This window comes from Malania oleifera, chromosome 10 (genome assembly GCF_029873635.1).
Source record: "Malania oleifera isolate guangnan ecotype guangnan chromosome 10, ASM2987363v1, whole genome shotgun sequence".
Taxonomy (NCBI): Eukaryota; Viridiplantae; Streptophyta; class Magnoliopsida; order Santalales; family Ximeniaceae; genus Malania; species Malania oleifera.
The window spans coordinates 53,606,251-53,633,841 of NC_080426.1; the positions used below are offsets into that span (position 1 = coordinate 53,606,251).

The 27,591-nt window shown below is 36.9% G+C and overlaps 1 protein-coding gene across 1 annotated transcript in view; it reads left to right on the top strand.

Moving 5' to 3' along the window:
- LOC131166688 (uncharacterized) overlaps window positions 1–5,037 on the top strand; it is a 31,216-nt gene extending 26,179 nt beyond the window's left edge. The window contains exon 2 of the mRNA XM_058125266.1: window positions 4,873–5,037. Within this exon, the coding sequence (XP_057981249.1) occupies window positions 4,873–5,037 (165 nt within the window). The remainder of the gene's footprint in view (window positions 1–4,872) is intronic.
- Window positions 5,038–27,591: the final 22,554 nt, after the last annotated feature.

Here is a 27,591-nt window from a genome sequence, read left to right on the forward strand (position 1 = left end):
CTCGAAGTTGTGTGGGGCCCACATGAGTTTTCAAAATTCAAATTTAATTCTTGTTCAAAAATAAATAATAAAATAAATAAATAGTAAAAATAGTTTAAAAGTAATAACAATGATAATAATAATGATAATAATGATTAAGAAAAATAATAAAATAATAAAATAATTAATTAACTAATTGATTAATTAATTAGATAAGTAATTAATTAAAAATTTATTTAATGGAAATGGTGGCAAGCACTCCCACATGGCCTCCATCCCCATCCCATACTCAACCCATACCTTGCCCATTCTTTAATTTTAAAAAAAAATTATAATTTCACCCATCTCTCCACACTTTTATAAATTTCATTTCTTCCCCAAAATTTTCCTATAAATAGGAAGCTCTCAACCTTCATTTTTCACAACAATTTTTCCGAGGAAGAGAAGGATTAGTGAGTGAAAGACTTTGTGGTGGAGAGAGAATTTTTGAGTAAGTTCTCACTCACCCACTCTTTCCGATCTCATTTCTTAGAGATAGTTACAATGTTCGTAAGGAAGAAGGTAAGTAAATTTTGATTATGTTAGTTTTTTTTATTTAAAATTCATACCCGAGTTTATTTTATAAGTAAATTTCAATTATGTTAATTAGTTCCACAAAATTTTCATGAGTTTATTTTTACGCATATTTAATTATATCAGTTCTATCTTTAATATACTTGCATCTATTTTTGGGTTAAGAAATGTTCTAATCCCCTCAGGTAAATTTTCAGCATTTCTTTCTATTCAAAAATAAAATTATATATATTTTTAACACAAAATTGTGTGGCATGAGTTTATTTCTACGTTACATTTTTTTTATGAAAATATGAGTAAAGATGAGATTTTCATGATATTATTTTAAATTGCATAAATTATAATAAGATGATTTTAAAACCCCTTATGGCAACAAAAGTTCAAAGTTATAGATGTTCGGTACCGCAGCTTAAAGTTTAAACGGATCAGAGTGCACCCACACTGTTTATAGAGTGGTTATTTATGTTAGTGGATTTCTCCTGAGTGCACACCTGGTTCCGGACCAGGACTTAATAAGAAAAATCTCACTTAAAGTTTACGTACGTTGATTTAGTTTGGTCGGCCAACCAGTTAAGTCCAGTCTTCGGACCGCACAACCCAATCATGGGGGTAAACATGACTTACGGCAAATAGGCCTAAGGATGGTTTTTACAATATATGTTTATACATATTTAATTACGTATATAAGGTTACTAATGATTTGAAGGAAAAGTGTAAGTTTATATGAAAATGATCATTATGGTGCTTAAATGACGATTTAAGGAAAACGTATAAGGAAAAGTATTTGTATGTTTATCATTAAATGTTTATACAATTTTAAAGTTAAAAGTTTAATTTAACAGTTATAGTATATGATTATAAAATTTAACTGTTGTAATTAATGACAAAAGTTTTATGTAGAAATTTTTAAATTTATATTTATTCTATAAGTAGTTTTGAAATTATAGTATTAAATATTGTTTTATGAAATTTTAAAAAAAAACTCATTTTTGTCACACACTAATAATAATCTTATTTATTTACTGAGCGTCGTCTCACTCCAATCATATTTTTATTTCAGATAACTCTGAAGGATATGTCAGAAATCAGGCTTAGCAAGCATGCGGGTGGGGATTAGAAAAATAAAGATTGATTAGAAATATTAGTATGATGCCATATATTTATGCTTATGTAATTTTTCTTCTTTTGAAATGAATGATTGTAATATGGATAATTAGCGCTCTGATTTAATAATAATTGAGTTTATTTTGCTTCCGCTGTAAATTAGTAGTAAAAAGTTAATATCCTAAACCCTTCGGGGTCGGGGTGTTACATGAACCATGTGTATGTCTATCATAACATTAGCTTTCACAATTTTGATCATCTGGTGGGAAATATTACAACAGTTAACTATGTTCCATTTACAGATGATGAAATTTCATCTAAGTGAAGCGATCATACCAAAACCTAGCATGAAACCACTCAATGAAAGGATCACATTGTAGCAAAGGTCCTTATTAACAATGGAACTTCTCTGAATGTTATGCCCTTGTTAACCTTGAAAAATTTGCCCATTGATGTTTCCTATATACAACCAAGAAACTTCGTGGTAAGAGATTTTGATGGCTCTGGAAGGGAGGCAGTTAGCACGATTAAAGTTCCTCTTCAAAGGGGTCCTATTTTTTCAATACATCATTTCAGGTCATGGATATTGCCTTCTCTTATAGCTATTTTTTAGGAAGGCTATGGATACACGTGGTTGGAGTTGTGCCTTCTTCCCTCCATTAAAGAGTGAATTGTTTTGTTGAAGGAAAGATTATCATAGTAAGGGGTGAAAAAAACCATCTTATATCCAAACAATTGTCAACATTATATATTGAGGCAGCAAAAGAATTGTTGGATTCATCTTTCCAATCTTTCAAAGTGGTGAATATTGCATATAATTAGGAAGGATTACCAATTCCAACCCTAAGATTTTCAAAAGCTGCTAAGATGAAAACAAAAGTGTTGCTCCATAATCATTATAAGCCTCGAAAGGGTTTGGGAAATAGCCTCCAAGGAAAATGAACTTTGTTAAGTTAAGTACCACAAAAGAGCAATTCGGCGTGGGATACAAGCCAATGCAATTAGATAAAAAAAAAAAAAAGCTTAAGTAGGGAAAAAAAAAAAAAAAAAAAGAGGATTAGAGGTTAGCTTGATTGAAGGGGAGGTTGGTTGAATGGGAAGATGGAGGAGGCAAACCAAGAAATATTTACCCCAAGATAGATGAAAATTTTAGAAGTGGAGGATTTGTATGCTCTTCGGGTAAGTCCTTCCTCTCTCTCCCCCTCTTATTTTTCTTTTTTGTTCTTTCACTTCTCTCTTTCAAACCCTGATTCTCTATCTATCCTTTTTTTGGGTGTGAATCAAGGAGCAAAGGAAGAAAACCTCGAGCTCTCTTCAACTCCTCTCTCACTGTCATGCCACCACCTACAGCCACCTTCCTCAACCATATCGCTATTAACTTCCCCTTGGGATCTCAATCTTGAGCACCTCCCCCCATATCAAAACTACAACCTTATTCCCACAAGTATAAGTCATGTCACAACATCCCAGACCCGCCAAAACACTAGCACGGGTGCGGCTACAAACTTGGAAAAATGGGGTGGATTTTGAAAAGAAATATTTTCATGGAAAGTATGGTGTATGGAGTTGCCACTAACCTTTTGAAGTGTGGTTAGAACACTTGATTACTACCCAATTAAGGGTATAATCAATCTACGCTACCAAAGTCGGGTTCAAGAGTACGATTACGCGAGAGGAAGATATTAGCACCCCCTACACGCCCGTTCTTACAAATGATACTAAATTAATCGAAGATTATCCCTTCAACCAAACTTAATATGCCTTTAAGATTACTCCTTTCCAAAATTCAAAAAAAAAAATCAAAATACTATATAGGTATTTCCTCATAACCGAGGCATATTGTACTCCGAAGTGTTCATGCCTCCCTTTGAAATCGTCGGGATGGAAAATCGAGAAAATAGTTTACCCAAATACACTCCCGGGGTTTTGAAATCTTTAGAGAATTTTCTAAGTGAAGAGTAATATTCCGAGACGTTTTGAACTCCTTTGGGACGACACAGACCTCAAAAATATTTTTTGTGGTTTTTCTAAGACTTTCCTTTCAGATTTTTGTGATTTTTTCAAGTGCAAAGATATTTTTGGAAATTTCTTTTTTTTTTTTCAATATTTTTCTCAAAGTAATTAAAAAAAAAAAAAAATTAAGGCAAAATCCTCAAAAATTGAAAAAGGATGAGAAATAAAATGGAAGGTTAAACCGATTTCATACTAGTTCAAAAGACCTAACCGGTTCGGGAAAGAACCAGTCCAAGAAGGATTGACCTATTTTAGGCCCGGACAAGGTCATGTCAACATGCGGTACCTATGGGACGCACGAGTTAACGTGTACTTTAGTGTGTGCATGGGAAGTGTGTAAATGTGTGTTTAGGCGCATGTTGCGCTTAGAGTTTGTATGTGCATGGGTTTGTATGTGCATGAGTGGGTACGTGCATGTGAGTGGGTACATGCATGAGTGGGAGTGTGTTGTGCTGGGTGTGTTGTGGTGTGCAGGTGGGTGTGTGGGTTAGTGTGTGCGTGCGTGGAGTACCCATTAATCACTTACAAAAAGTGATCAATGAATAGTGTGTAACAGTGTAATAGTGTGTGTAATAATATGTAATAGTGTGTAATAGTGTGTGTGTGCAGGTTGTGCAGTGATGTATTGTGGTGTCTTTTAGTGTGCGCGTGCAGGTGTGTGTGCAGTGTGTGTGGTAGTAGGTGTGGGAGTGGTGCATGAAACAGTGTGTGTATGTGTGTATTTTAGTACGTGTATCAGTGTGTGTTTTAGTGTGTGTAAACTGTGAATGAAGGGTGTGTTTTAGTGTGTGTAATAGTGTGTAAACTGTGAGTGAAGGGTGTGAAGTGACTGTAAATTAGTGCGTGTATCAGTGTATGTTTTAGTGTGTGTGAGTGACTACAAATTACTGCGTATATCAGTGTGTGTTTTAGTGTGCGTAACAGTGCGTATTAGTGTGATTTTCCAATGTGTGTTGTGGGTGCGTGGCTGCATGCGTGAGTTTTGTCCTGACAGTGTGAGTGTGCATGGGTGAGTTCTCCTAAAAAAGATGTGACAACGAAACCCGACCCAGACCCTGCGGCACCTCCAACACATCCAAAGTGAACACATCCTGCCTGATAGCAAGATTGGTTATGTACACAACGAAAGGCGTGTTCTCCTAAAAAAGACGAACCGTTGCGAGCTCGTCTGCCTGCAATTTCCTGGGTGCCATGACAACAAAGGCTGATGCAGAGTCAACATCTGTGAGGAACAAAGAGAAAGACAGAGCCACGGAAGTGCAGAGAAGAAGAAAAAAGATGTCAAAAGCAAAGAGAAAGGCTTTACAGCAAGGACGAGCTTGTGGAAGCAAAAAAGAATTATGGGTTTTGGGAACTGGAGAGTCTTGATGGGAAGAATGAGTACGGAGAAGAAAGAGAAAGGGAGATAGGTTTGCGCGGATGGGGGAGGAGGAGGCTGCTATGCATAAGTGAAGACGGAAAATGGCCGTGAGGAGGGAAGTTGGAGATGGATAAAAGGGTGGTAGCTAGAAGAGGATGGGGGAGACGAGTTGTGAACATGGTTGTGTATGCGGTGCGTGAGTTTGTGTGTGTGTGGGTGTGCGTGAGTGGGTGAAACGGTGTGTGCGTATGTGTGTATGGCAGGAGGTGTTAGTGCGTGCGCAAGTGGTGCGTGCATGGGTGTGTGAAACGGTGTGTATGTGTGTGTTGCATGAGACGAGTATGGGGAAGTCTTGAGTGGGGTCGAACCACAGGCCTAGCCTCTGTTCCTTGTTGCTCACCCCATTGACATACACGTTGGTCTGGACAAGATAGTGTTCGTCGGTGGTATTTTCCAGGAACTTGAAATCAAACTCATTGTGATTTGGACCTTCTGATGACATATAGAAGGCAATAACAGTCCTAGCAGAATCACCCTCTACAAGTTTGATCTGGATCGTGACTTTCCCAAACATGTACTTGCTTTTTGATGAAAACCCAACGCCCGATTAATTGTCTAGTTTGAGATTGAGAAGCTCCCCTTCGTATATGAAATGATCAAGAGCCCAGCCTAGCTGGTATAGCTCATCAAACTTCGATGAGCTAATGGAACTCTGTTAAAATCTCAATCCCGAGTATCATTGTAAATAATATATAAATTAGCGAAGTACGTTGATATGGGGGATTTGATATTATTCAGTAAGAAAATTGTTTCCTTGTTTAGAATAGGTAATCGTATTATATATTGGGATGTACATTTAAACAAATTAATGAAGAAAATATTCAATTGTTTCTTCTTTCATGGTATCAGAGCTAGGTTTTCTTAACCCTAGCTAAGCGATGGCCAACAGCACCGCCAACAGCAAAGGTTCTACCTCGTCTGCAAATATCAACAGTGACTCAGAGGCCACATTCGTTGGGGTTTTGAATGGGCTAGACAACACAGCCTTTCCACTCTCATTAGAAAAATTAAACAGAAAAAACTTCCGTGAATAGGCTCAATCCATGAAATTGGTGATTGAGAGAAAAGGGAAGTTGGGTTACCTTACCAGTGAAAGGAGGAAGCCAGACCTTACCAACGCTATAGCCTTGGAAAGATGGAAGTCCGACAACTCCATGGTCACAGCTTGGCTCGTCAATTCGATGCAGCCATCAATCGGAAAAGTTTACTAGTTCATGCCAACAGCGAAGGAAGTCTGGGAAGCCATACGTGAGACATACTCCGACGTCAAAAGCTACTCGCAGATCTTTGAAATCAAGACACGATTATGGCAGATGAGACAAGGGGAGAAAGGTATCACCGAGTATTTCATGGAGATGACTCATCTCTGGCAGGAGCTCAATTTGAGCACTGACGAGGAGTGGCAGTGCTCCGACGACAACACAAGATACCGAAGGAGGCTCAAAAACAAAAGGGTCTTTAAGTTCCCTGTGGGCCTGAATTGAGAGCTCGACGATGTGAGGGGAAGGATTCTTGGTCGGCGACCTCTTCCTTTGACCCGAGAAGTCTTCGCAAAAGTTTGGAGGGAGGAAAACAAGAGGAGTGTGATGTTAAGGCCTCAAAATGAATCTACTAGGCTAGACCTCACCATACCCGTGTCTGCCCAAAAATTAGATGGGCACGCTGGACACCCTGGGTCGGATATTTCAGTTCTAGTATCAAAAGGTCCAGGAGGACCTAGTCAACGACCACAAAAAGGTAAATTGTGGTGTGAACATTGCCAAAAAACAAGTCATTTAAAAAATATCTATTGGGAGATTCATGGAAAACCTGCAAATTGGAAGCCGATACAATACCAAAAAAATTGTGGGTACCAGGCCAGCACCGATGGATCAATTGAAAGATTACAAGGAGGAAACACCAATACGGCCCTTGGTAGTGCATTCAGTCCTGAATAATTGGATCAGTTATATAAGATGATTTCGTTCATTCAAACATCGAGTCAGTCTTCCTCTGGTTCCTTGGCTCACCGAGGTAATTATTTGTCAACTTTAACTTCTTCATCCTGTTACAAATCTCCATGGATAATTGATTCGGGCGCATCCAATCATATGACTGGTTCTTATCAATATTTTCCAACCTATTCTCCATATGCCGCGAATTTGAGGGTAAAAGTTGCAGATGGCTCTCTCTCACCAGTTGCTGGAAAAGGAACATATCTAATTCTTTAACTTTACAATCTGTCCTACATGTTCCTAAATTGTCTTGCAACCTGTTATCCATCAGTCAGTTAACCAAAGATTCAAATTGTTCTTCTAAATTTGTTTCCTCTCATTGTGTTTCAGGACCTATCATCGGGGAAGACGATGGGCACTGCTAAAGTGTATGAGGGACTCTACTACTTTGAGGAGGCAAGTTTGAGTGAACTATGTAATACTACAATTTGTAATTCTGTATCTACTTCTAGAAATAGTGAAATGTTGTTATGGCATTCAAGGATGGGTCATCCCAGTTTTCAATATTTAAAACGTTTGTTTCCATCTATTTGTTCAAATAAAATGGCTTCTGAATTTCAATGTGAAGTGTGTGAGCTTGCCAAACATCGTCGTACTTCTTTCCCATCATCCATATACAAACCATCTCGCCCATTTATTATGTTTTACAGTGATATATGGGGTCCCTCACGTTCCTTCAATCGCACCAATACAAAATGGTTTGTTACCTTTATTGATGACCATACTCGTCTTTGTTGGGTCTACTTACTTAAAGAAAAAATTGAAATCCGCTCCATTTTCATCAATTTCCATTCCATGATTCATATTCAGTTCCAAACTCATATTCAGATTTTACGTACTGATAATGGTACGGAATATTTTAATACTATCCTGGGAGCTTATCTTCAAGATAATGGGATTGTCCATCAAAGTTCTTGTGTGGATACCCCTCAACAAAATGGGGTTGCTAAACAAAAAAATAGATATATACTTGAAGTAGCCCAGGCATTAATGTTTTCTACCAGCATGAAACATTATTTTTGGGGCGATGCCATCTTAACGGCCACACATCTCATTAATCGAATGTCGAGTCGAGTACTTTCATTTGTCACCCCTCTTCAGAAATTCCAGGAACATTTTCCTACCTCTCCACTCCCCTCTAGTCTCCCGCTGAAAATCTTTGGTTGTACTACTTTTGTTCATGTTCATGCACACCATCGCAATAAATTGGATCCTCGTGCGGTTAAATGTGTCTTCTTTAGTTATTCGCCTACCTAGAAAGGCTACAAATGCTATGATCCGGTCTCCAAACGACTGTTTGTTAGTCTTGATATCACTTTCTTTGAAACCACTCCTTGTTTCCCAAAGCCCTCTCTTCAGGGGTAGAAATGGAGTGAAGATCGGTTCTTTGACCTCTTTGCTGCAAAATCTGCATCATTCTCTCCGGTTACTCCATTCTCTAACCTATCTACTCCATCTATCGAACCTTCCATTGAATTACTTGCTGACTCGCCAAACACAATAGAACACTTAGCCTCGGGGGGAGATACAGTAGAGCAAAACAACGCAGACAAACTGGTTTACTCAAGAAAGCCGAAAACAAAGGATAGAAAGAATCTCATACCTGAGGCACCAAAAGTGTTGGAACCGGTGATGGCTCCAAATAACCATGTGCCAATGCCTAATCCTGATCTGGTAATTGAGTATTCCTCTGATAATCATGCACCTGATGATCTCAATTTACCTATTGCAATCAGAAAACAAACCAGGTCATGTACCCAATACCCTTGGTCTAAGTACGTGTCTTATAAAAGTTTGTCTACGAGATATCGTGCATTTGTCTCTAACCTTGACAGGATGAAAATTCCAAAGAACATTCAGGATGTTCTAGAAATACAGAAATGGAGAGAGGCAGTCATTGAAGAAATGTGAGCCCTACAAAAAAATGGAACTTTGAAGTTGACAAATTTACCGAAAGGGAAGAAGCCAATTGGTTGTAAATGGGTTTTCACAGTGAAGTATAAATTTGATGGAACAGTTGAAAGATATAAGGCCAGACTTGTTGCAAAAGGTTTTACTTAGACCTATGACATTGACTATACTGAAACATTTGCATCAGTGGCAAACTTAAATACAGTTCGAGTTCTCTTGTCCTTGGCAGCCAATTTAGATTGGCCACTGCAACAACTTGATATTAAAAATGCTTTATTAAATGGAGAATTAGAAGAGGAAGTATACATGACTATACCACTAGGATTCAGTGAAATGGATGAAGAAAACAGAGTGTGTAAACTCAACAAGATCCTTATATGGCCTTAAACAATCTCCTAGAGCGTGGTTCGACAGATTTGCAAAGGTACTAAAGAATCAAGATTATCGACAAGGGCAATCAGACCATACACTTTTCTTACGACAGTATGAAGGAGGTAAGAGAACAATTCTAATAGTGTATGTTGATGATATAATCCTTACTGGTGATGATGCTGTAGAAATTGAGAGATTGAAGAAGGTCCTGAGTGCTGAATTTGAAGTTAAAGACTTGGGACAGATGCAGTATTTTTTGGGCATGGAAGTGGCAAGAACGAAAAAGGGAATTAGTGTTTCTCAGAAAAAGTATGTTACTGATCTCCTAGTTGAAACCGGCATGCTGGGATGCAAACCTAGTGAAACCCTAATGGAAACAGTAAAGAGGGTTGAAAACTGTGGAAAACCAGTAGAAAGGGAGAGGTATCAAAAATTAGTTGGCAAGCTAATCTACCTATCACATACTAGACCAGATATTGCATTTGCAGTCAGTGTAGTAAGTCAATACATGCATTTGCCAAAAGAAGTTCACTTAGATGTTGTATACAAGATCCTTCGATATCTCAAGGGATCCCTGGGAAGAGGTCTCTTCTTTAAGAAATGTGAAAGCAAGGAAGTAGAGATCTTTACGGATGCAAATTGGGCAGGATCAGTGGAAGATAGAAGATTCACCACAGGTTATTGTACATTCGTTTAGGGAAATCTAGTAACTTGTTGAAGTAAAAAGCAGAATGTGGTGGCTCGTAGTAGTGCTAAAGTTGAATTCAGGGCAGTCGCTGTAAGAGATATGTGAAAGGTTGTGGTTATGAAAACTCTTGGAGGAATTATAGGTCCTAGTGAACTTTCCTATCAAACTCTACAGTGACAACAAGGCAGCTATCAGCATCTCTCTCAATCCAGTTCAACACGACAAGACTAAATATGTGGAAGTAGACAGACACTTCATAAAAAAGAAAATTGAAGAAGGAATTATATGTATTACTTATATACCAACCAAGGAACAAACTGTAGATATTCTCACAAAAGGGTTGGGATAACAGAGCTTTGATGATCTTACTAGTAAGTTGGAGATGATTGATAATAATGATCCAACTTGAAGGGGAGTGTTAAAATCCCAATCCCGAGTATCATTGTAAATAATATACAAATTAGGGAAGTAGGTTGATATGGGGGATTTGATATTATTCAGTAAGGAAATTGTTTCCTTGTTTATAATAGGTAATCATATATTGGGAAGTACATATGAACAAATTAATGAAGAAAATATTCAATTGTTTCTTCCTTCAAACTCACCAGTACAAGACCCATATAGAAACCTAAGAGAACAAACATGGTGGACATTGAAACAAAGCTAGAAACAGCCATTTGGAGAGAGAGAGAGAGAGAGAGAGAGAGAGAGAGAGAGAGAGAGAGAGAGAGAGAGATACCATTTATGGATCTGCAACACGCTGGAGAGAGCAGAGATGCCAGAGAAGATAACCGCTGCTACTGCCAGAGACACACCAACCAAGGACTGAGATGCCTAAAACAGAGAGGAGAGATAACGAGATACAAAGAACCGAGCTGAGCTAGAGAAGACGTGCGATGAAACAAAGAGAGATGACTTTGTCGAAGAAGGTGAGAACTGAGAAACAAATCTAAGCGATGACGAATCACCACACAGGATGAACTAAATCTAAGAGATGCGAGAACTCCAGGAGACTGAGATACTTAGATGAAGAACTGAGACGAGCTATTGGAGTGATAGGGATGGCTCGACCGCGATGTCGTGGGGCGTGGTGCCAGCAGAGATGACTGCTTCCTGGTTTGGCCGGAGATGATGGTGAAAATGGTGGTAGTGGAGGTGATTTCCGGATATGGTGTTGGGAGAGAGGCAGCAAGAGAGATGGTGAGATCTGGAGGTTTGTGCTTTGTGAAGAAAAGATGGAGACCCCCTTTCGCCTTGCGTGAAATAAACAGTGAAACATCATATGGAGACCCCCCATTTGCTCTACACAGGGACTCTTTATAGGGAGTATGTAGATGGAAAATGACACGCATAAGCACGTGGGAAGCAGTAAATATTCCCTCCCCTTTACACGCGTGGTTCCGTTGAGAGAGAATTATTATTCCCACTGCGCACATGCCTTTCCGTTTTATTTTTGTGTTTGGATTTCTTGCATATTTGTTGGCCAATTTTTGTCTTTTAAAAAAAAAGTCTCGGGTTTAAAAATTAAAACTTGGTCCCAACAATTAAGAGGACCTGGACTTGATTACTTTTAAAACAATATGAGACTCAATGTAAAACACCAAGAATCAATTTAAAATATTGGGACTCGGTTAAAAATATCGGGTTTTTCAAACAAGGTCCTCTAATTTTCGGGATTTGAAGTCAACTTTTATTACATCGGGTCTCCTCAAGATAGCCTAGTTAAACTTGGGGTGTCAACAAGTCATTGTACTCTCTCTCTTTCTCTCTCACACTTCTTTCTTTCCTTTTTTTTAATTTTATTTTCTTTTATTTTTCACCAAACAAACACAACTTGTGATTATGAAATCAGGGTTCGAGTTAAGGGTAGGTCTGAGGTTTGAATTAAATTCATATGGGCATAGGTTCGGTTATTTGACCTAGTTTTGGACTGGTTTGATCAAGTTTGGGTTGGGTTTGACTTGGGTTCAATTTTATTTGACTTGGACTTTCAAATCAGGTTGGTTGACTTAGGTTCGATTAGTTTGACTAGATTTTAAAGTCAAGTTAACCAGGTTTTTGGGTTAAGTTGACTCAGGTTTAGGTTGTTTGACTTTCTTTTTTAGGTTAGATTGACTTAAGTTCAGGTAGTTTGATTTGAGCTTTCAAGTCGAGTTGGTTTGACTCAGGTTGGGTAGTTTGATTAGGTTTAGATCTATTGACCTGGGTTTTTAGGTTTTTGACCCAAGTTTTTGAGTTTTTGACTTGGGTTTTCAAGTTTGGTTGGCTTGATTTTCAAATATTTTTTTGGGCCAAATTTTTTAGGTGTTCTCGACACTGGCCTTTGCCCTGTAACTCATAAATTAATTTTAATAAAGAAACACAACTCCCTAGTTTACTCAACTCATCATTTTCACTTTAGGGCTAATGATCTACATACAAAAATTTCATATAGATTGACCAAATGGAAGTTTATTCACTTACGCATAAGAATTCATCCTCACACTAACAATTCCCTTAAAATATGCTTTGGTATTCATAATTTGGCCACTCTAAACAAGCTAGTCAATCATATTCATTCCAAACAGCATTTACACATCAAATTCATATATATATATATATATATATATATATATATATATATATATATATATGCTCATTTCAAGGCAACTCATTTTTCATGAAAATTATAGTAAATGTAAACATTCCCTATTAATCATAAATATCACCATCACCAAAACCCAATAAAAATCCTATTTAAAAAGTAAAGAAACAAAACCTTACTTAGTCTTAAGCTCAGGTAGAGATACCTCCCTTTGTGTCCTACTGCCGACTCCCCTTCAAGCTACTAGGGTACTACTTCTTAGTAATACAGCCTCTAGGATTGTTACACTGCTTATCTCCAACTTTTCACCTATGCAGAATCTCTATTTTCTCTTATCTCCTTTATTTTCCACTTGGAACTCTCTTTCTTTGTAGCTTGCTTCTTGGCAGTCTTATCTCTCTATCTCTCATCATTTAACTGCTCTATTTTATTTTTTTTTTCTAATTCACTCCCGAGTAGGCTCTCTCTATAGTGCACTGTCTCTTCTCTCCTTTATCTTTGCAGGGATAGGTAGTGGAGCAAGAATTGTAGGGGGCTCTTAGGGTGACCTAACTGTGAGGAAGGAAATTGAGAGTTAGGGGGTAGGGCTAACAATAAGGTTGGTTTGGCCCTTAGGCTAAACAACGAAAAATCGAGCCTCCAAGGTTAGGCCACTTCAAGCATAAGCTTACTATGGGCCTCAATTTATAAACCAAACCTAAATTTGTGCCTTAAGTTCAAACATAGGCCCACAATGGGCCTTCAACTCAATTAATAAACCCAACTTAGGGTTTCAATCCTATTAATGAATAAACACTTCAATTTCTAAGCTAACCCAAAGTTTTTATATATGTAGGAGAATGTGGTTGTGATTTATGGTGTAGTCCCAAGAGGGGCGTTGAATTGGATATTAAAAAATTTTAGGTCAACTACTGCCTTAATTTTAAAACCACAACCAATATTTCAAGCTTTAAGGTTTTCCAAAACAAACTCTAATCCCCCAAATATTTAAGTATGTAAATATTTAAAACATATACAACATTCACAACAAATTAAACATAAGCATACAGGTGTGGAAAAATAAATAGCATAGGGAAAGAAGGCGCAAACACAATATTTTGACGAGGTTCGACTATCCCTGCCCACGTCCTCGCCTCATGCCAACCCACTTGAGGATTTCACTATATCGTTCTATTAACAGTGGAGAAAACCTTTACGATACTCCTTATAGGGTGAAGCCCCCATTTAAAACACTCTTTCAGTAGGATGGAGCCCTCATTTACAACACTCTTTTAGTTGCATGGAGGACTCCTCTCTAGGCGATACCCCACGTCTGGCACGATTCACTACCTAAACCACAGGGATACAAGTGATATAAAAAAAATTTATGCGTACAAGGAAATGCTTCTCAAAAGCTAATTTGTACAATATAAAATCCAATACACTCTCACAAGATATGATTTAAGCTCAATAGAGTTTGGGAATATTTACTCTCAAAAATATTTTTGCAATAAAAGAGAGAGACGAGAGTTAAAGGATCTTCGAGTGATTAAATGTGTATAGTAGTAAATGCTCAAAGACTTTTGTGCAATAAATGATTTCTCCAACAAAGATTTTTGCAATAAATTATTTTTGGAGAAGTTAGGGTTTTACTCTTAAAAATATATTGAATTGAATGAGTATATGAAAGCAAGTGCTTCTTTGATTTGAGAAAATATGCAAATGAAATGCTTCAAAGACTCAAGCCCACAAAATTATTTCTCCAAAAAGTATTTTCAAAAGAAAGTGTAGGAGAAAAACTAGAGAATGCTCTCAAAATGATTTTTTCAATAAAGAATGAGCAGGAGAGCTTTGATTTGTAAATAAATGGCCAACAATGAAAGAATATATTATGATACGAACAAAACTGATTTTAATTGCTTTGGGCAAGGTATTTATAGGTCATTCCAATTTCTAGCCATTATGTGATCGTTAGAGAGTAAAATATAATTTTATTTTCAAAATTTCCAACCGTTGGAGCTCAAATTGGCCTGAACCCAAGAGTTTCAGTCAATTGGGCCAAGGCAATTTTTCCATTTATCGTGCTTTGGACGACTGGGCCTTATGATCCAGTCTACCGGATCATCATGCTTAAGAAGCCCAATCGACTGGGCTTCATTGGGCTTTTAGGAGGCTAGTCGACTAGGGCTTCATAATTCTAGCCTTTTTTTTTTTTTTTGGTCGACTGGGCTTATAGGTCGGTCGACTGGGCCTTTACAAAATTATGATTTCTTGCCCAGGCTCAGTCCAATCGACTAAGCTTGTGAGTCCGGTCGACTGGGCCCTTTATTCATTTTAGCTTTTATTTAACTTCAAAGACATTTCAAAACCTTTGTGTGAGTTGGCCATTTTATGTAAATATTTTCCATGAAAAGTTTTGATTGCCTAAGGTCAGTCTATAGTAGTTACTGAGCTTTCAATCATATCAAGCAAGACATGCACAAACAAAAAAATCTAAATGCATTACAACTCAAATAATAAATGTCTTCATTCCTTGCTCTTCAAGTTTCCATGGAATACGCCAGGTGATATGAGCTTTAAGCGTCTCATGGCTTCTATTTTCCCTTTACCATATGTGTGTGCTGAATTATAAACTTGTTCAATTACTCAACACACGGATAAGAAATTTTTGATTTGTCATTATCAAAACGAGATTGAACTCAAAAAGTCAACAATCTCCCCCTTTTTTATGATGACAAACACATGAGAGTAAAATGGGTTCAACCTGAAAAGGCTCCCCTTTACAATATGCATAATTATAAAATACGCAATGTAATTCAAGCATATCTTAAGAAAGAAGACATTGCAATTTAATATGCATTTAGTTTTAACATTATAGCTCAAATACCTTCCCCATCTAAAATACTCAAGCAGCAGGGATGTTAGAATTGGTGTATTCCCAAGAAGGGGGGGTGAATTTGAATTTTAAACTTTTATCTCCTAGGTTAAATGAGATAGCCATATAATACAACCTACGGTCTTTCTATGCGCCAATAAATATAATATTCAGAAATCTAAATCATGCACATCATTCACACCATAACATACATGTTCGGTAAATATACAGTGCAGAAATATAAACAAGGCACATGATATGTTATCGGGGTTCGACCAACTGTGCCAACGTCCCCGCCTCTAGCTCGCAAGCCCGAGGATTCCACTAAAGGCTTACTTACAGGTGGAGCGGCACCGATTACAATCAGGTCAATTAGCACAGGGCTGACCTCAACTTTTACAACCAGGTCAATTAGCGGGGCTGACCTCAACCTACACGCCTTAACATGATGGCGCACCTAACTTTTCTAACTTGATCTAAGTCAATCCAGGACTATTTCAAAGGGATAGTCTCCCTCTACAGGCCCGTGCCTGGAAATACAACAAATTTGCAATTAAATAGAATGGTATAGTGATTATGCTTTCAAGTAAAGCAGATGTGTGCCCAGATACGCTCAGTCACATACACCAAAATATGATTTAATATGTAAGCTCAGTGTAGTCTAATATTTCAACCCTCAAAATATTTTCTATCAGTGTAATGAGTGCATGAGAGTGCAAACATATATTATCTTTGTATCACAAGATGTTCAATCTAAATGCTCAAACAAAGATATCAATCAATCCTCATATATACTTCAACTAGCAGATCTTCTCAATCGTATGATGCTCAAGTAATATATATGTTTTGTTTGCAAAAGGAGTTTAATCTTTGTATTCAACGAATGATATAAATCAATGAATATTGCAACAAAGATTTTTATCACAGAATCAAATATCTCTTCAAAGATTTATCAAGATGAAACACACTAGATATTTGAAAGTGATTTGAAATAAATTTTTGCAACCAAAATCAAATATAAACTTCTCAAGATATTGCAATGACAATGCAATACTAAGAAGCTCCAACGAAGTCTTCTTAAGAAAGACTTATTGATAAAGCCCCCTAAGAACACTTAAGGATGTGCTCTCAAATAAAATAATTTCACACAATCACAATCTTGAGAGAGCAATCCTTAAGGAACAACACACTTAAATCACACTTACAAAAGTATTTGAGAAGTAAGATTTGGTAAGAATAAGTGTTGGAGGTTCAAAGATAAGTATTATGGATTTTGGGATTTTCAGAGAATTTCTCCTAATTAAGATTGCTAATCCACCCTTAATCTTTGCAAATGATGGGCTAATTATAGAAGTTGGAAGAATTATAGCCGTTAGGACATGTAGGGTATTATTAATTGAAATTAGGATAGCTTCCCAATAGTGGGGTGAATTGGGATTTTAAAATTCTTTCCATTTTAATACTTTGTTTTATATCAATAATCACAACAAGTAATCACAAAATTAAGTCAACCACAACCAATCAATAAAACAATCAGAATCTTGATCTTTATATCAATAGCCCTATATCAAAATGTAAAACATGCAGAATTTATATAAGCCCTGTGTTATTCCACAATCACACTTATTCCTTGTGTTTAGTAATTAAACAAACTTTCATATTAATAAGTTTAGGATGATCAACCAACGTAGTCCCTTTCGGTTTCCACAATCAATACTGATCAAGCCAAAACAAATTATCTTCGTGTCTTTTTAACAACCATATACTCAAAATTTAACAATTTAAAGTATACACGCAGATTGTAAGTTTTACTGAAAAATAAAGAGTAAGGAAGAAGAGAGACACAAGATTTTATGAGGTTTGGCTTATACCCAGCCTACATTCTCGCCTTTGGCAAACCACCAAAGGATTCACTAATTCAGTTCTGTTGATGGGTGGAACAATACCGATTACAACCACTCCTTCCTTTAGGCTAGAGCCCGCCTCTCCAAACGATGTTCCCTCATTCGGTCCAACGATTCTACAACCTTGAATCATTTATAAACAAGTAACAAGATAGAGAAAAGATTGTGTACAAAAGACACTCTCACAGCAGAGTAAATTAGTACAAGTTTCAGCACAAGTATACTTTAAAGTAAATCAAATATGAAAGGATTGAAGCTCAATATTGAATTTAGATCACCAAATATCTTCCAAGTATTGAAAGATTCAGACTTTGAAGGCTCTACTTCAGAATTTGTATCAGTAGTTGAAGTAGGATGAACACAAGAGAGTTTGAGAGCTTTTAGGACATTTTGATTGCTAGAAAATTTCTTGGTCTAAAAATCTTTGAAGTTTGAGGTTATTTATAGAAGTTTAAAAGCAATTCCTTGCCCCCCAAGTTTACTTGGAGTAATGCCCAAGTTTTTCAAAATAGTAGTGCCCAAGAAATCCATTTAAAAAATCGTCCGGTTGGAGTATTTTAAAAAAACGTTCAAGTGGTTGTCGCCTGCCACGACCTAGTAGTTGCTTGCCATAGAGGAATTTTAAAACACAGAATACTGGCAGTCGCCTGCCAAAACCTAGGTAGTCTCCTGGCTTGACCACCCAGGTGCCTGGGTGTGCTCAAGTAGTCGCCTGGCACCCTATTGCCTCTTTGTAAAACCCTCATTTAATTTGGGCAGTCACTTGCCACATGAAGGCAGTCGCTTGGCCCTTCTGTTTCACAAAAAAAACATTTCTTTTTAAACCCTTATTTTCTTTAATCTGAAAAACATACTTTAGGGTTTTACTAAAAATTTATTTCTAAGTTTTTTTTTTTTTTTTTTTTATGAGAGCTTCAATTCAGTTTATATTTGAAGTTTACTTGAAGTACTTACATACAAACATCCTTAAAACCATATTCTTTTGATCTTCAAGTAAGTCCTTGTTCTTCTATCATCTTTGAGCTTCTGATCATCTTTTTTTCTTTCTTGATCTTTTTGAATAGAACTTTCATCATAAGCTATTAGAATTGATGTATTCCTAAGAGGGGGGTGAATTGAAATTTTAAACTTTTCTCCTAAGTTGAACTAGATTTTAGCAGAATATTACAACCTACGGTCTTTCTATGCAGCTTGAAATACGCCGATAAATATTATATATAGAAATTTAAATCAAGCACATCATTCACATAATAACATACACGCTCAGTAAATATAAAGTGCCAAAATATAAACAAACACATGATATGTTATTGGGGTTTGGCCAAATGTGCCTACGTCCCCGCCTCTAGCTCGCAAGCTTAAGGATTCCACAAATAGCTCACTTAAGGGTGGAGAGGCACTAATTACAACTAGGTCAATTACCACAGGTCTAACCTCAACCTTAACTAGGCCAATTAGTGGGGCTGACCTTAACCTACACACCTTAATAGGATGACGCACCTAACTTTCCTAACCGGGTCTAAACAAATCGGGGACTATTCCAGGGCTAGTCTCCCTCTTTAGCCCCACTCCTAGAATACAACAGTTTTGCTCAATAAATGAAACGGTACAGTGATTATGCTTTCAAGTAAAGCATATGTGTACCCAACTACACGCAATTACATACACCAGAATATGATTTAATATGTAAGCTCAGTGTGGTCCAATATCTCAACTCTCAAAATATTTACTATCAGTGTAATGAGTGTGTGAGAGTGTCAACAAGCAATCTTTGTTTCTCAAGATATTCAATCAATCGTGTTCACAAAAAGATATCAAGCAAGTCTCAAGTATATTAATTAGTATGATATCTCAGTCACGTAGATAAGATAATGTATATGCTTGGTTTGCAAAAAAATGTGTAATCTTTGTATTCAGAAAATAATATGTCAGTGAATAAATTTTGCACAAAGATTAATATCACCAACACAAATATCTTCTCACAAGTATATCAAATATGAAACACACAAGATATTTGAGTAAGTATTTTTGAAAATATTTTGCAACCAAAAGTAAATATAATCTTGTCAAGATGTTGCAATGAAGGTGCAATCTTAGAAGATCAAATAAAAGTCTTCTTAGGATAGACTTATTAACAAAGTCTCCTAAGAATACTTAGGTTTAGCTCTCAATAAAAATAAATCAATCAAACATGAATGAGAGAGCAAACCTATTAGTATAAATACTCAATCAACTTACAAAAGATTTAAGAAATCGAAAAAGGTAAGTGTGAGTGAATGGGGATTGGATATGAGTGTTATAGGTTTTTGGATTTTCAAAGAATCTTCCCTAATTAAATATGCTAATCTCTTTCTAATTTTTCCAAATGAAGGGGTATTTATAGACACCCCATGAAATATAACCGTTGGGGACCTATTAGGAATTATTAAGAAAGTTTTATGAAATTTTAGCAAATTTAACCCTGTTTAAAATATTTTAACCACGGTTAAAAATCAAGGCAACCCGAGAGGTCTAGTCGACCAGAACCATTTTGGTCAACCAAAGTTCATACGGGTCGGTCGATCGGGCACATTTTGAACTTGGGACTTGGTCGACCGAAATGTACATGCTCAAGATGATTTTTCATTCTCTCAAGGTTCGGTCGACCAGACTGTTGTGATTTCTCCCGAGGACCCTCGATTGACCAGGTTGGTGGTATACAAATTCTTCTCGGTCGACTAGGAAGTCAAATGGTTGACTTTAGGAGGGTTCGGTTGACCAGGCCATTTTGAACTACAACAGTTCGGTCGACCAGGACATAATTAATCGTTGACCTAGACCGGTTTCGATCAATCGGGGCAAAATGAACTCCCTTGGCCGGTCAACCGAAAGTGCACAATGTGTGCATTTCTGTCCTGTTATGATTCACAAAAACCCTAATCAAGTGCCTAACATTCATAGGTGCAAAGGTGAATGTCCTAGGGTCATTTATGGGTCCTTTTGAAGACACTGAAAAAATCCGGTGTCGGTCGACCGAAGGGTAACCCCTAACGTCTTTCTAGGGCCATTTGCATTATGAGCATTTTGAGCATTATGAGCTTACGTATTTAACCATGCATGTGATGTGTGTGATTATTACATACAGAAAAGTCCTAATTACTATTATAGACCCTTTACATGAATGAATTATAATACAACATGAGAAATAGGGTCTCCAAGCTTCCCTTGCTTTCACGTGCATTATGATCTAACAATTTAAGTTCCTGCACAAAGTCTCAACTACCCATTAGATACAATGAGTATTTGTCATAATCAAAATCAGGCATGACCAATAAGTTCAACATTCTCCCCATTTTTGATAATGACAAATACGATTAGCAAAAATATAGGTTTAAGCCTAAAAGGCCCCCCCTATCAATATGCATCCTGTTTAGTTTTAACCAAATTATTTTACCTATTATTTTTACCCCTTTCCATCTCCCCCTTTTGGCAATAACAAAAAGGGCCATATGAGTTAATAACCTAGGCAATAGATAAGTATTACAGTTATACATGACAAATTTTGGAAAGATTTTAAAATTTTCGACAGATTGCGGTTTGTAAATCGGAATTTCCAAAATAAATCTTGTATAAGTGTAATCTGTTTGAGTTTGAATATATCCTAACAGTTTATCCACAACTCCTCAAACAATCCAGTATGGTCCAACAATCAAGTATAAACTTTTAAGATGATCATGAAATGGACAAGTTGTGCATTGCAAATGATAACCAATATAATCATGCTATAGAAATATGAAGTGTGCACACATAGACATGAGTCACTTTACAAAGTTTAAACCATTGAGAAATACCAACAATTATAGGTTAGTTAGACTTGTAAATTCCACTCAAGATTCCTTAAATAGTTGATGATTATGTGAAGATGAGATTTAAATTTTCTTTAGGTTTTCACTCATCCTTTCAAAAAGATTTTAAACTCAATTTTATCATAATCATGTTCGTGGCCAGAACAAATCCATATTTTCAAGAAATACATAGCAATGAGAGCATGATGGCCTAATATCAAGTGTTACAAATATACAGTTAAGAATACATATTTGTTTCTCAAGGCCTAATGATTTTAATGTTAAGTATCCCCTAAGAGTATGCGTTTTGATCCAATGACTTTAAATGTATATATGCACAATCAACCCTAAGTAGAGTAACATTTTAATTCAAATGAATCAATTGTGACATATTTGAGATTTTGCACACACAAAAGAGTATTGTTTTAGTCATTTGGGCAAATGTCTATAGGAAATTCGGCAGCATACTGGCTGTAAACAGGACATTTCCCAAAATTTACCTACACAAAAATGATTCTCAAACAAGCAATATCTCAAGAGTAAGGCATGCGAGAACTTATAATCTACCAGCAGGCAATTCTCATCAACTGCATCCGCCATGCAGGAGGCATTCTATACTAATCATACATTTCAATAGAGCGGTCATTTAACCACTAGCACATGCACATCAAAATACTGCTGATATATATTATAATCAAAATGGGTAACACATGATAGTATCATCATGAGAATACAAAACAAAAGCAAAAGCTGTTTTATTTAGGTACAGACCAGATGATATAGAATAATATAAAACAAATTAAGGCCACGCAATCTGATCTGCAGGCTACTCTCCAAAGTCTATAACTCCCCTCCATAATCACCTCCATCACCACCGTCATCGGCATCAAAGTCAAAGTCCATGGTCATCCTGCATCTCCTAAATACGATCGTTCAGCTCACCGAAGCTGATTGTCATGGACCTCTCTAAATCAGTAAAATGACTGGTAATAGAGATGGAGAATTGCTGGAACTCCTCACGAAGCACAATGGATGAAGATGCCAAATCTCGTAGGTCTGACTGGACTGATCCTTAAAACTGTACGAATGAGTCAGACAAACTGGTGATAGCTGCCATAAGATCCACAATTGATGGCTGTGGTGGCTCCTGCGGGGCCTCTTCCTATGTTGCTGCACCCCTAGAAGGCAACTAGATGTTGCCAACAAGCTCATACCCTATAAGTCTCAGGGTCACACCAGAGAAGATATCAGCAGGTCATCTTCTCTTCAGTGAAGCCACATTTGAGCGTGTGACTCCAATGGATCTAAATAGCTTGTTCAGGATACCCCCATACAACATTATAATTCGGTGGCCAATCGTTTTGGCCATCATCCATCGGATCATCAAGCTAGGCAAATCTAACTTCCTCTGAGCAAACAGACACCACATAATAAAACAGTCTAGGAAAGATACGTGCACCCTAGAACCTGCCCTGGGCAAGATATTATAGGTAATCAAGTGGTGCATAACTCTGGCCTCTAACGTAAACAGTCTATACTATGGGGGATGGTTTTGGCTGGCCATGCCTTGATCAGATAGGGTCAAGTTTGCAAATGTGGCAATTGTGAATTTCTGTTCATGGATCCAGGAATTTACCACATTTGGGCACTCGAAATCTCCATGGTCAATATCAAGGACATCTGAGAGGTACTGTGCATTGAAGCGTACATCGGTCCTCAATACTCGAGAGAAGTACCCATTTTCATCATTACCCAAATTCACATAAAACATCCTAAAGTATGTTGGGTAGCGACCCCCAGGCTGATAGGAAATAAATGTTTTCCAACCTTGATATTCAAACATGTCCATTGCATTTGAAAAATACTTATTCATGAACTCCAAGTCTAAGATCTTACCCAATATCGCCTCCTTAGGATGAAACTCCCGTATGTATCTAACCTTACACTGTTCTGATATAAAGTACTCGTCCTCAGCGTGTGCTGAGTCGTGGGCTTCGATGTGCTCATTATGGTGTGCCATCAATGAAGGATGTGAGACACAAATTCAAGGTTTTCTTGGTAATAGTAGGGAAATGTGAAAGATCTCTCAAACTTTTAGCACAAATGAGCTTTGATTGAAGGAAAATTATATATATATATATATATATATATATATATATCGCAGCTTGGTTGACCAGAAGAAGATACGGTTGACCGACGATTCAACTTCTCCATGCACCGACACTATTCGGTCGACCGGGGAGAATTTGAACGTAGATGAACGATCGACCGAGAGGGAGTACTGTATCCAAGTTCGGTCGACCAAGGGAAAATCGAAACGTTCGGTCGACCATGGGGAATATGTTCACTGAGGTTCGGTTGACCGAGAAGGTCAAAGTCAATGGGATTCGGTGGATGGGGAAATTTTACTTATACAATGCTCGGTCAACCGAGCATAGTGAATTTTCCCGATTTTGCCTCATTTTGATCCAAAGTTCTCCCTTAGGTTCATATTTGATGTATTACAATATAAACATGATTTTTAGGGATTCTTGGTGAAGAGATATTACACAATTTAAGCACGTATCAAGGTCATCCTAGTTTTGCAATTACTTTGACAGTACTTCCCTTCGAGTCTTAACTATTTTGGCACCGAGCACTAAGGAGTATGTAACTTTTCATGAACTATGCTCTTTCGTGATTGGAGAGTATCCTTCAGAAATGATGACATAGAGGAGCAAGGATACAAACCAAGGAATTGGTGAAACCTCACTGAATATGATCGTGGTTTGGTAAGGATTTCCTATGGATGAGATAAATCAAAATTAAAGAATTTACAATCTAAACTAAAAAGGGAATACTCTCCTAGTGGATGCCTATAATTTTGATTAGAAATGATATCCTACAACAACTAATGCTTACACCTAGAGTGATGACTTCTACTTATTCAGGACTGTAAAGTTCAAGGATGGGTTTAGGATTATATGGTATATAGTGTGAGATGGATTCCCAAAACAAAAAACTTCTGCAATGGATAAAAGTTGCTTATATTTTGAGATTTTCATGTTAGCATGGGTTAAGCATTTGGAATTAAGTATTAGGCATAGATGTCCTATCCATTTGGAAGTGGATAAAAAATCTTAGTATAATAGGAGGGCTTAGTGAGTGTGTATACTAAAGCTTCATTTTAAGCATCAATCACTTCCCAATTCTACAATAAAAACAACCCCTAAACCTAGGAACAAAGGAAAAATTAACTAGAATGCAGTTTCTATTTGAATTCGTTTTTCCTTAAGTCCTATAGGGTATGCTTTCATGATTACCCACATAATTTCTTCTTCTAACCCTCTAGCACTTCTAGATAAGAGAATAAATTGGTTGTGCCTCTTTCTTTTATAATGCAAGCAGGTTTTGTAAATGCGTGAAAGGATATGCTTACAATTCTTATGATTGCTTGTAGAGACATAATAGTGGGAATTATGTGATAGTCCTAAATCCTTTTTGAAAAGATTTCTTTTTAATCTCTAAGGATTTATTATGATTATTCTTCTTATTTATAACTTTGAGTGTAACTCTAGAATAATCATCCATTTCTTCTTCTAAGTAGATAATTTTTAAGATTTTCTTAATCTTTCTCTTTTCTAAGATGGTGTGGTAGTCTTTTAGATTTTCTAATTGTGTAGCCAACTTTTTACCTTTGTTTTTTGGAAAAATTTTTTACTTAGACATCCTAACTATAATCTTATGAGCATTAAGGATTTTCTTTTTCTGTTTTTTATAAGATTTCCTGCTTCCAAAATTTGATGCGCATGATTTAACAAAAGATTTAATACAATCATTTTCACATATATTATTGCATGCATCATCAGCAAATTTGTCACAAAATGCAAGATATGACTCATTCCATAATATATTGCAACATTCAATATATGAATCATCACATACATTATTAATGGAACTATCATTATGTTCAATGAATGAATCAACATGTGACACAACATAGCATTCAACACAGGGATCATCAAAAGAGATAGAATGGGAATCGCATACAGCATTGACTGTAAATGCTATATGCTTATGATTTACCACCTCCTGATCTTTTGAACTCAGAGCATTCAGAGAAGTGATCTCTTTCTCCTGGATTTCTCCATATTTCTTTTCTTGTTTATCCGAGATTTCTTTTGCAATCTGACATGCCACAAACTCAACAAAAATATCAAAATCTAATGCAAGATATAACATGTCCATGGCATTAGAATTAATCACATTAAAATCGTTCCCATTTATTTGTGCACAACTTCCTTTAGCAGTCACAAGCCAGACCCTCCAGTCCATAGATTTCAAATATATGGTCATTCTAACTTTCCACGTGGTGTAATCGACACCACAAAATAATGGAGGACTAGAAAGTGACTGTCCCTCACCGAATGGGGATACACCAAAGTGAGTCATTGCAATCTTTTTGCAAAAACGTTTGAGTCTAGTGCAACGAGGCTCTGATACCAATTGTCAGAATTGGTGTATTCCCAAAAGAGGGGTGAATTGAAATTTTAAACTTTTCTCCTAGGTTGAACTAGATGTTAGCAGAATATTACAACCTAGGGTCTTTCTATGCAGTCGAAATACGCCGATAAATATAATATACGGAAATTTAAATCAAGTGCATCATTCACATAATAACATACATGTGCGGTAAATATAAAGTGTGAAAATATAAACAAACACATGATATGTTATCAGGGTTCGGTCAAATGTGCCTACATCCCCGCCTCTAGCTCGCAAGCCCGAGGATTCCACTAATAGCTCACTTAAGGGTGGAGCGGCACCGATTACAATCAGGTCAATTACCACAGGGCTGACTTCAACCTTAACTAGGTCAATTAGCGGGGCTGACCTCAACCTACACACCTTAACAGGATGACACACCTAGCTTTCCTAACCAGGTCTAAGACAATCCACGACTATTCCAGGGCTAGTCTCCCTATTCAGGCCCATGTTTGGAATACAAAAGTTTTGCTCAATAAATGAAACGGTACAGCGATTATGCTTTCAAGTAAAGCAGATGTTTACCCAACTACACGCAATTACATACACCATAATATGATTTAATATGTAAGCTCAGTGTGGTCCAATATCTCAACTCTCAAAATATTTGCTATCAGTGTAATGAGTGCGTGAGAGTGTCAACAAGCAATCTTTGTTTCTCAAGATATTCAATCAATCGTGTTCACAAAAAGATATCAAGCAAGTCTCAAGTATATTAATTCGTATGATATCTCAGTCACGTAGATAAGATAATGTATATGCTTGGTTTGCAAAAAAATGTGTAATCTTTGTATTCAGAAAATAATATGTCAGTGAATAAATTTTGCACAAAGATTAATATCACAAACACAAATATCTTCTCACAAGTATATCAAATATGAAACACACAAGATATTTGAGTAAGTATTTTTGAAAATATTTTGCAACCAAAAGCAAATATAATCTTGTCAAGATGTTGCAATGAAGGTGCAATCTTAGAAGATCAAATAAAAGTCTTCTTAGGATAGACTTATTAACAAAGTCTCCTAAGAATACTTAGGTTTAGCTCTCAATAAAAATAAATCAATCAAACATGAATGAGAGAGCAAACCTATTAGTATAAATACTCAATCAACTTACAGAGGATTTAATAAATCAAAGAAGGTAAGTATGAGTGAATGGGGATTGGATATGAGTATTATAGGTTTTTGGATTTCCAAAGAATCTTCCCTAATCAAATCTGCTAATCTCTTTCTAATTTTCCCAAATGAAGGGGTATTTATAGACACCCCATGAAATATAACCGTTGGGGACCTATTAGGAATTATTAAGAAAGTTTTATGAAATTTTAGCAAATTTAACCCTGTTTAAAATATTTTAACCATGGTTAAAATTTAGGGCAACCCAAGAGGTCTGGTCGACTTGAACCATTTTGGTCGATCGAAGTTCATATGGGTCGGTCGATCGGAAACATTTTGAACTTGAGACTTGGTCGATCGAAATGTACATGCTCAAGGCGATTTTTCATTCTCTTGAGGTTCAGTCGACCAGGCCTTTTTGAACTGGACGATTCGGTCGACCAGAACTTGGGGATTTCTTCCGAGGACCCTCTGTCGACCAGGTTGATGGTATACAAATTCTTCTCAGTCGACTAGGAAGTCAAACGGTTGACTTCAGGAGGGTTCAATCGACCGGGCCATTTTGAACTACAACAGTTCGGTCGACCGAGACATGGTCAACCGTTGACCCTGACTGATTTCGATCGATCGGGGCAGAATAAACTCCCTTTGCCAGTCGACCGAAAGTGCACAATGTGTGCATTTCTATCCTGTTATGATTCACACAAACCCTAATCAAGTGCCTAACAT